This window comes from Diadema setosum, chromosome 17 (assembly GCF_964275005.1).
Source record: "Diadema setosum chromosome 17, eeDiaSeto1, whole genome shotgun sequence".
NCBI classification, from domain to species: Eukaryota; Metazoa; Echinodermata; class Echinoidea; order Diadematoida; family Diadematidae; genus Diadema; species Diadema setosum.
The window spans coordinates 22,186,190-22,197,286 of NC_092701.1; the positions used below are offsets into that span (position 1 = coordinate 22,186,190).

The 11,097-nt window shown below is 38.2% G+C and overlaps 1 protein-coding gene across 1 annotated transcript; it reads left to right on the forward strand.

Annotated features, from left to right (window-relative positions):
* The first annotated feature begins 644 nt into the window (after positions 1-644).
* On the forward strand, positions 645-4,191 carry LOC140240981 (uncharacterized). The gene is made up of 3 exons (XM_072320756.1): positions 645-837; positions 1,398-1,521; positions 3,199-4,191. Exons 1-3 carry the CDS (start codon positions 816-818, stop codon positions 3,851-3,853), a joined length of 801 nt encoding a protein of 266 aa, XP_072176857.1. The 5' UTR covers positions 645-815; the 3' UTR covers positions 3,854-4,191.
* Positions 4,192-11,097: the final 6,906 nt, after the last annotated feature.

Below are 11,097 nucleotides of genomic sequence, written 5' to 3' on the forward strand. Positions count from 1 at the left end.
ATGATCAAGATTTCGTTGAAAATATAAAAGATATTTTCAACCCGTTACACCCGTTAGGAACGGGTAAAAATATGAGATTTATTGTTCTTAAATACATAAATTATTTTGCTGAGAGCAGCTGACATTTTATTGTACATCTTAAGATTATTTCATTGTTTTACTCGTTATTTCATATACATACATGTCATGTCTTTGCCTTGTTTAAGTATGAATGACTTAGAAATGAATGAAATTAACCAATCTGTGAATATTAGCGGAATCCACGCCTCTTGTTTTACCTGCAAAATTAATAATTAGGCCTAACTTTTATAAGACCCACATTTTGTGCTTTGATATTGTTACGTTGGCTTGATCACTTTCTCGTGGCATCTTATCAAAGGGCATTGAGAAATTGCAGACAGTTTGGCCTGAATGGAAGAAAGTTCCGAGTGACAGGCACGGTCTTGTCACACTTTCGCACTAGTCTCGGTGACGTAATAGTGTGGCGTCACATTAGCCAGTAACTGGAGCTGCGCGTCACAATAGCCGGTATGTATCTCCACGCGCGGAAGTAATTACGTCACATCAAGGTGCGTATTTTGTAGCACACGTACGTGTGTACTGCTAGCTGCAGGAGGCATACTTGATAGCTTGCTTAGCAACAGACGAGATAACAATTTGATATCGTACTTATCACCACCAGTATAGGCTAAACAATAAGTTCCCACGAGCAACCACCTAACACCAAAACTACACAGCATCTCATCAATATAAGGCGTTGAAAATGTGACAACTCTCAATCAAAAATTTGTAAACACAACAAGTCTACGGCCACAATGTCTCTGGAATTCATCACAGGTAAAATACTGAATTAGTGATTTCAAGATGGCGTGTAGCAACGAACAAGTTTATAGACTATAATCATATTATGCTCTTTGAGCATAGCCTATAGATTGATGATATGCCATTTGGAGTCATTTTCATTTTCATTTTTTATTTATTTATTTTATGTATTTTTTTTTATTTTTTTATTTTTTTTTTTTGGTCATAACGTCGTAGGCCTACTAGTCATTCTTACCATTCCTACACGGTACACTGGTATATTCTAATGTCCCAACTATCATGATACTCCAATATTGTTGTGTGTGTGTGTGTGTGTGTGTGTGTGTTGTTGTTGTTGTTGTTGTTGTTGTTGTTTTTGGGGTTTTTTTAAGATTTATTATTTCAAGTAACTCTAATCTTACAAGCCTACACTGTTATACTGTAAGTACGAGCATTATATCAGTTCCCTATGTATATGATTACAACATTTATTACTGCCGTTGTCACCATAAAGCGTTATTACCACTGCTCTTACCATAACTTGAACTGATGCACCATTGTGGCCAATTCGAATATCGAACTTTCATTAACTATAGAATCGCACCAATGGCGGACGACGTTGAGTCTCGTGGATCGGGTGAAGAAATATCAGCTCCGTGCTCGGGAGAGGGACGGTGAACTGACGAACTTGTTGTCGGACATCAGAAATTACCTCGAGTGGTAAGCTATTCTTGTACCGACTTTTCTTTTTTTTATACAGTGTAAATTTACCTGGTTGGTCACTTCATTATCAAATCGTCTTGAATGAACGGGGTAAAAATCAAGCCAATTGAACGGTAGACGATTCTCTAAAATTGGACGTTGGATGCCGATGTGAACGTTATGGACTTGTAATATTCCATATATTATTTTACGTCATGCTGAAATATTCATCGTCACCATTTTGAATTAGTCTCCCAGCAGTATAACTGACTTGCACACATACCGCCAAATCGTCACCCATACTATAGTATTTACATTGTTTGTCAATGATACAGTATAAGTAGTATAGGCCAGCAGTAGATTGTGCAACCTTGCTGTAAAGTTGTACCTGTTCAATGACTTATATAGGTGTGGATTGGGCTGTACAATTGCTGAATTGTGGAAGCAGTAATTATCCGCACAGTCCAATGTGAAGATTACGTATAAATATGGTTACAAAAATTACGACCTCTAATAATTATTATACAAATAACATTCTTCTTATTAGCGATGATAGGATGCCAAATTCTGAGGCTTCTGAGTTAATTCTGTGTGTTTGCCTTACTCTTTAAACGCAAGTTAACTTGAATATCGAGAGGTGTTTAGTGTTGTAAGAAAGAACATTCACAATAAAATTTAATGTGAAAGTATGCCTTTAAAAGAATGTGCGGCAAAATTTAATGTTGACGAAAATGCTGGATGCCTGTTGAATGTGAAGTGAGGCTTTCAAATAGATATCAAAACCTTGGAAACTGCTTCGAAACACAAATGAAAACATCACTTTGTCTCACGTCTAATAAAAAAAAAGGGCAATATCTCCATCTAAACAGCCCTAGTACAGGTACACATTGTAAATCTACCTCACTCATATTTTGCGACTTGCGTCCACAGATACTGAGGTCCATATGGCTAAACGAAATAAGCAAATACATGTACCATGTATAGAAAATGGGAAGATAAAAACGGCGCGGTCTATTAAGCTCTTTATACCACAGGCGGCGACAACTCTTCCGTTTTGTGATTAGATACTAGCAGTTTCCTTTATGTATAAGTTTGGGTTTTGTGTTGGGGTTGTGTGTGTGCGTGTGTGTGTGTGTGTGTGTAAGCGTTTAACTATTTGGGCGTTTGTTTGTGCGGTTTTGTTTCACTGCCCCCGCCACGAAGCGTCGGTAATCGATTCCAAAGATTATCTAAATTGTATAAGGAAATGTTTAGGTTTTCGCACATCTTAAAATATTTCAAAGTATCGTCTTGAAAAGTTTATAATATATAAATAAGGACAAGGGCCAAAGGTCAAGTGAAAATGCTCAAATTCCCGAATAAACAGATTTTGCCATGCAAATGAAACTTGGTTCAAGGAATGTTTAACCAGTCAACACATTTTGGGGTTGCGCCATCAAACTTTCAAACATGTCCATTCAGTCTCTCGCCAATGATGTGGTACTGTCTCATCTCACATTGTCAAAGTGTATAGGCATACCACCTATTGGGAAAATAATGCAATATGGCGGAGGCATACCAGTCTTCATCTAGGCCTTAAAAAGCGAAATTTCTAGTCAGCATCATACACACGCTCACAGTGATTGTTGCGTAAAAATATGATTGCAAACACACTAATCAATATCATCGACTTGTGTCATTATCATGTATATATAGGCAACGATATGTGGCGGGAAGACGTAATCACAAGTGGGACGAAAACCTGCGCCCGATCAATCGCAACAGAAATGGTTACACCGACCACGAGATGATGCGTGACTTCAAGAAGCTGAAGGCTGAACACGAAAGGTCTCCAAAACTATCGAGCATGCTGATGCCGGCGTCGCTCGTCGACGATGCCATTGCGGCGCTCGATGAGAGCCAGATACGTCAGTTCGAGGTCGACGAACTCGAGATACAGTTGCAGACCAAACTCAGGGACTTGGAAGCGGCTCACGACTTGTTTCGCGATAAAATGTGCGAAATCAGGCGACAGACGACTCGGGTGCGGCCCACGGTCCGATCCCGCCCAGTCACGTTTCCCTCCCGTGCGGATAAAGAAGACACCCTTGAATATGAAGGTGGCCATAGCCTGATTAAACCGGATAAAACCAGCGCGGACTTGCCGGTGCGCGCACATTGTGCGCAACCAGGGAACGCGCAAGTAAACACACGCATGAATACCGCCTCTGCAGTTCCACCAGTGATTCCGGATTTTCATGGGGAGAGCTTTCGATTGGCCAATCACAGGAGTAGTCTGCCCCGGTCCACGAATGTGGTGAAAAGGGGCTGGTCTTCAATCAAGAAAGTCTGTAGTCGCCGTCATAATTGAATCGTTCAAAATTTGTGAGAGATTTTTCCCCGTGTGCAGTTGAACACTTTTGGCGCGAACACTTTTGACAACTTTTTTTTTTTTCAATATCGAGGGGAAAAATAATGTTCAAAGTAGCTGAGCTAATCCTTGTTTCCTGTGACTGAAATGAATGCATGCAACTTTTTTCCCCTGTACATTCTCACATGTGAAATTTATCAAATTGCTATTGAAGATAAACGTAATTCGACATTCATGGTAATTCAGTTTTTCAAATGAATTGTAGTTACGCTTGTTTGCCCTGTAAATACATGTAATTCGACAGAAACTGTAAGAATATTAAAAGAAGAAAAAACTAAAAAAAACTATGCCTAAAGTCGTTCTTATTGCCTAAATCATTTAAAACTAGTAAACGTTCTGCCTTTACACGAAACTTGTTCTACCGTTTTAAAGATTGCCAGTGGTCGAAAAGTTTAAATGAATACTAAATACATGGATTTTACTTTTCCATGTATGCTAGACATGATTTAACATTTCCTCTCAAAAATACATGCACATAATGTACACTAAATGAACACAAGTACATTTCCAGTCTGTCTCTTTCTAGGGTGTTCTTGCTTGTTTGTGTGTTTTTGTTTGTTTGTGTGTGTGTGTATGTGTGCATGCGCACATTTTCTGGCTTCTCTCTGGTTACTTTGAATATCTTAAAGTGAAAATCTACTCTCATAATCACAAATTATACAGTGATATTACTCATATCTGACGGCACACGAAGCTTCACGAAGCAAATTCAAGAACTTATATTCTCCGAATCAAAATCATGAAGAGGTATAGTGTTGACATTTGGCAACCAAGAATTTGAAGAATGCACGGTTGTAATTATTGATCAACAAATTTAATTCTTACATCGCTGTTTATGTATAAGCCAATAGGAGAGTTATGAGCTGACGACTCTCTCCCCTCTCTCCCCTCCGTTGCATTCAGTGTGTCTGTGAAATAAATACAGCGTATAAAATTATGGAATTGCCAAAATAACATAATTTCTAATTTCATGTCCTATTTTGAAGAAACTTTCTAACATTCTGTTTCATTTAATTCTATTCATGAAGATTTTCTAGAAGCAGCTGGCAAAAATTCTGGCTCCAATTCTTTGCAATATATTCCGGTTGTCATATGAATTAAGTGAAATACCAAATGATTGGCGTGAAGCAAATGTTGTACCAGTCTACAAGAAAGGTAATCGATCCACTCCTGTAAACTACCGCCCCATTTCGCTGACATGTATTTGCTGTAAACTAATGGAACACGTTTTAGCCAGCAAAATTATGAAGCACGGGGACGAAAATAACATCATTTTTCCCCTACAATATGGATTCCGTAAGAACATGTCATGTGAACAACAATTACTTGGTTTCACAAGCGATTTACAAAGGAACTTGGATGCAGGTCGTCAAACGGATGTTATAGTCATGGATTTTTCAAAAGCTTTTGACAAGGTTGGACATGAGCGGCTTTTACGTAAACTGGACTACTACGGTATCAGGGGGAAAAATCTGAAATGGATTCAATGTTTTCTCAATGGAAGAAGTCAGAGGGTTGTTTTGGATGGTATGAAATCTTCTTCAGTAGCGGTAGGATCTGGAGTGCCTCAGGGATCGGTTCTTGGGCCTTGCCTCTTTCTGCTTTACATCAATGACTTGCCTGATGGTCTCGCGTCAAAGGTTCGCCTTTTTGCCGATGATGCAATTTCTTACATGACCATCGACAATCAACATCATACGCAAAATCTTCAAGAGGACCTAAACAAAATTGGTGACTGGGCGAAAAAATGGATGATGGATTTGAACACAGATAAGTGCAAGGTTTTGACAATATCCAGGAAAAGAAGTAAGGTGCAACACGTGTATCATCTAAATAACGCCCCTCTTGAATCTGTTGAATCCGTGAAGTACTTAGGTGTAACCATTACTTCTGATTTGAAGTGGACCCAACACATCAATAATACTGTCAATAAAGCCAATAACGTGCTTGCATTTCTTAAACGCAATCTTCGCATAAAATCTTCTGATGTTAAAGCCACAGCTTACAAAACGTTGGTTCGACCAATTGTTGAGTATGCTTCTACAGTTTGGGACCCATCCACCAAGAAGCTAATCCACCAAGTGGAAATGGTCCAGAGAAGAGCTGCGCGATTCACTTTAAATCGCTACCATAACACCTCAAGTGTCACCAAAATGCTACAAGAACTTGATTGGACCACTCTGGAACAGCGCAGAAAAAATGACAGGTTAATTATGATGTACAAAATACACAATAATCTTACTCCTCTTTCAGCACAGGACTATATTATCAAACAGGCTACTCAGTTAACGAGAGCCTCGCAACCACGCTCCTATCAGGTACCATATTCGAGAACTGAATCGCATCGCCATTCGTTCTTCCCAAGAACTGTAAGGAACTGGAATTCCCTGTCGTCAGACATTGTTTCTGCGCCATCTGTGGGATCATTTCGAAACCGTCTAACGTTTGATCACAGTGGCTAGTTGTTTTCGTCAAATTTTCTATGTGCTTGTAAATATCTGTAAATAAATTGTATTATAATGTAAATAGCACCAGTCTGCAAGAATCTTCAGGCTATTGAAGGAGGCAGACTTAACCAGAAGAAGAAGAAGAACATGGAGTGATCTTTCTCTTATATGGACCTGGGAACTTTCTTGAATGATATCTGTCATTGATAAAGTATTTAACTACACAAGATTTGTCATTGATTGTAAGTGAAAATGTACACTTACAACAGGAGTTCATGCACACACTCAAATACTACATTTAGCAATCAAAGATACTGTGACTTCTTTGAATTCTTTTTATGAAAGGCAATATTTTAATTCCATTTCATCAAACTGGCTGACATAAATAAATTCACATGCCAAATAATACACTCTTTCTGTTAATTCTCAAAAATGAAAATTTGACTTTGACCATAGAATCAGAATCCACAATCTCTCACAAATCTGTCAAATGCTGTTTTCTTCTTTCCATACCAGCATCTACTATTGTCTTTTTCTCTTTCAAAAGATGCACTTATTTCAGTTGCAGGGGCATCACTGATGAAGTTGTATGTTACTGTTTGATGTTTATCTCTTTGAGAAGACTTTCTGTGTGTGTGAAAGTCTGAATCCATTGCAGCACACATAATCAAGACAATATAGACATTACCAATCTAACTTGGTATACAGTGTAGGTCCTATGCATGGAATCTCTCCTACCTGCAGCAAAGAATGTGAATTCTTACATATGTATTATCTGTTTTCCACAACAACAACAACAACAACAACAACAACAACAACAACAACAAATCTTCAAGCTCTCATTCCTGAGGTAATGTTCATTGAGGAAGAAAATATCAAGGTGAACTGAGGTGGAAGTTCTTGGGCACGCAGTCTCTAATCTCCTATCTCACACATACAGACACACATGTACAGTGTACTCCCGTTACAACGAACATGGTTATAACGAAATTCCAGTTACAACGAAGTAAAAATTTGGGCCGAAACGTTATCCACTCTGTGCATTTCTACTGTTTATTTGTTCAGTTATAATGAAATTTTGATATAACGAAAGAAAACTGCCGGTCCCGAGGACTTTGTTGTAATGGGAGTCCACTGTATAAACACACCTTTACAATGTTCATGCAAGGAACATCACGTATACATGTACATTGTTGTACAAATTGCATCCCATACATAGTCGATGTGGACTTTGAATCCAGAAGGGTACTGGTTAATCATGTCAAGCGTGGCATAGAGAATTGCCCCTCATAAACATTAATGTCTTACATCACTTGAAAAGTGCACTGCAATGGTGGAAACACATATAAGCCTCCATCAATATAGTGTTGCAATTTTATATGAACAAACAGCTGTGATTTCAAACCGCAAACACCTATCATTATTGAGAATTGCAAGAGAAAGTACATGAAATGCTTAACCCATTGAAGGCGAGTCCCGAGTATAATCGGGCAAGTGTTTAATGGAAATGCACGTTGTAGCAAAATCAGCCCATCCTCAACGGAATAATTCATTACAAATTATATACCCAATACTGCATCAGACAGATGCAATAAACAATCAAGATTTCATCAAAATCGTCAAAGATATGCATTTCTGAAAAACATGACACCAATGAGGTTACTTTTTTTCAATTAATCTGAATTGAATTAGTCAAATTGTGTCATGTTGGTAAACCTGTGGCAACCAGTAAAGTTAATGGAAGTTTCACCATTCTGAACTAAAGCTCTGAACTGTTCCCCCTGTCCCTAAGAGTAATTACATCAACCCTCATCTGCTCTGTGCAATGAATACATTTTCACACACAGCATATAGAAAGGGATTGATTATCCAAATTTTAGAACAGACAAGAACTCCCTGATACATCACAATATTTGTCTGGAATGTGAGGAAGGCACTTTGAAAACAAAATGAACTAGAAATGTCGCTTTGGCGACTGGTATGCCTCCGCCATAATGCATGATTTTCCCAATAGGTCTAGATAGTACAAGTGGACAATGTGTGATTACATTTTCACAAAATTGGCAAAATATTGAAATGACAAGTTTGTCACAAATGTGTTGAATGTTCACCTTCCCTGACCTAGGTTTAATTGGATGAATAGGAGAGCATGTATCTAGGGATTTAAGGACTTTAACTTGACTTTGACCCATTCATACATTTAGGCATTGAGTAATTTTCAAGGTACAGGTGTGGAGAAAAAGTGCAATTTCTGAATTGAATAGTAAATTGTTACCATTTTCATCTGGCCCTTGACCCTAAAATTCATAAGATAATCACTTTCAGGTAGAACATGCATAATATGTACTAAGTTTCAAGATAACTTGAGCCACTTCGAGATATGGAGGAAAAAGTTAGTTCAGCACTTTCACTTGATCTTTGACCTTTTGACCTTTGAGGCAAAAAAACAAGAAAAAAAAACTTTCCAGAGAATTTCTATTAGGTTACACATGCATACACCAAGTGTAAAAAAATAATAACCCTGCTGGCATTGCATAAATATGAGGGAAATAGTAAAATTTTGAAGTGTTGCACTTGACCTTTGACCCCTGACCTTTGACCCCATGAACCCTACATTCTCTAGATAATCACTTCCAGTCAGTACATGCATATACTATGTTCCATGAAGATACCTTGAACAATTTTCCAAGGCACGGAGAAAAAAAAGAAGTTTTGATATTTTTACTTGACCTTTTGACCTTTGACCTCATGACCCAAACTTTCACCAGAGAATCTTAATTGGGTAATCCATGCATACACTAAGTTTCAAGAAAATATCTTCAGGCATTCAATAGATATGGCGAAAATAGTGAAATTTCATGTATTTGACCCTGACCTTTTGACCTTTGACCTTTGCCCTCATGACGCAAACTTTCACCAGAGAATCTTAATTGAATAAAACATGTATACACTAAGTTTCAAGAAAATATCTTCAGGCATTCAATAGATATGGTGGAAATAGTGAAATTTTATGTATTTGACCTTGACCTTTTGACCTTTGACCTTGAGCATGTGCACCCAAAAGTTGATAGGCACAACTTCACCCCCTAATACACATACATGCCAAGTTTCATTAGGATACCTCAACAGGTTTTGATAGTTACCTTGTCCACAAAATTCATTACGGACGGACAGAAGGATGGACGGACGGACGGACGGACGGACGGACGGACGGACGGACGGACGGACAACCCGAAAACATAATGCCTCCAGCACCACTTCGTGGCGGAGGCATAAAAAGGGGTTGAAAGTACTGTGGATGAGAAACAAAATATTGATTGTGCATTCTGGTATATACATTTTTTTTTAATGGTATGCGATGGAAGTAACTTCGCTTTAAAAAGAAACTAGAAATGTCGCTTTGGCGACTGGTATGCCTCCGCCATAATGCATGATTTTCCCAATAGGTCTAGATAGTACATGTGGACAATGTGTGATTACATTTTCACAAAATTGGCAAAATATTGAAATGACAAGTTTGTCACAAATGTGTTGAATGTTCACCTTCCTTGACCTAGGTTTAATTGGATGAATAGGAGAGCATGTATCCAGGGATTTAAGGACTTTAACTCGACTTTGACCCATTCATACATTTAGGCATTGAGTAATTTTCAAGGTACAGGTGTGGAGAAAAAGTGCAATTTCTGAATTGAATAGTAAATTGTTACCATTTTCATCTGGCCCTTGACCCTAAAATTCATAAGATAATCACTTTCAGGTAGAACATGCATAATATATGTACTAAGTTTCAAGATAACTTGAGCCACTTCGAGATATGGAGGAAAAAGTTAGTTCAGCACTTTCACTTGATCTTTGACCTTTTGACCTTTGAGGCAAAAAAAGAAGAAAAAAAAAACTTTCCAGAGAATTTCTATTAGGTTACACATGCATACACCAAGTGTAAAAAAATAATAACCCTGCTGGCATTGCATAAATATGAGGGAAATAGTAAAATTTTGAAGTGTTGCACTTGACCTTTGATCCCTGACCTTTGACCCCGTGAACCCTACATTCTCTAGATAATCACTTCCAGTCAGTACATGTATATACTATGTTCCATGAAGATAACTTGAACAATTTTCCAAGGCACGGAGAAAAAAAAGAAGTTTTGATATTTTTACTTGACCTTTTGACCTTTGACCGTTGACCTCATGACCCAAACTTTCACCAGAGAATCTTAATTGGGTAATACATGTATACACTAAGTTTCAAGAAAATATCTTCAGGCATTCAATAGATATGGCGAAAATAGTGAAATTTCATGTATTTGACCCTGACCTTTTGACCTTTGACCTTTGACTTCATGACGCAAACTTTCACCAGAGAATCTTAATTGGGTAATACATGTATACACTAAGTTTCAAGAAAATATCTTCAGGCATTCAATAGATATGGTGGAAATAGTGAAATTTTATGTATTTGACCTTGACCTTTTGACCTTTGACCTTGAGCATGTGCACCCAAAAGTTGATAGGCACAACTTCACCCCCTAATACACATACATGCCAAGTTTCATTAGGATACCTCAACAGGTTTTGATAGTTACCTTGTCCACAAAATTCATTACGGACGGACGGAAGGACGGACGGACGGACGGACGGACGGAAGGACGGACGGACGGACGGACGGACAACCCGAAAACATAATGCCTCCGGCACCACTTCGTGGCGGAGGCATAAAAAGAAGTTGAAAGGGCAC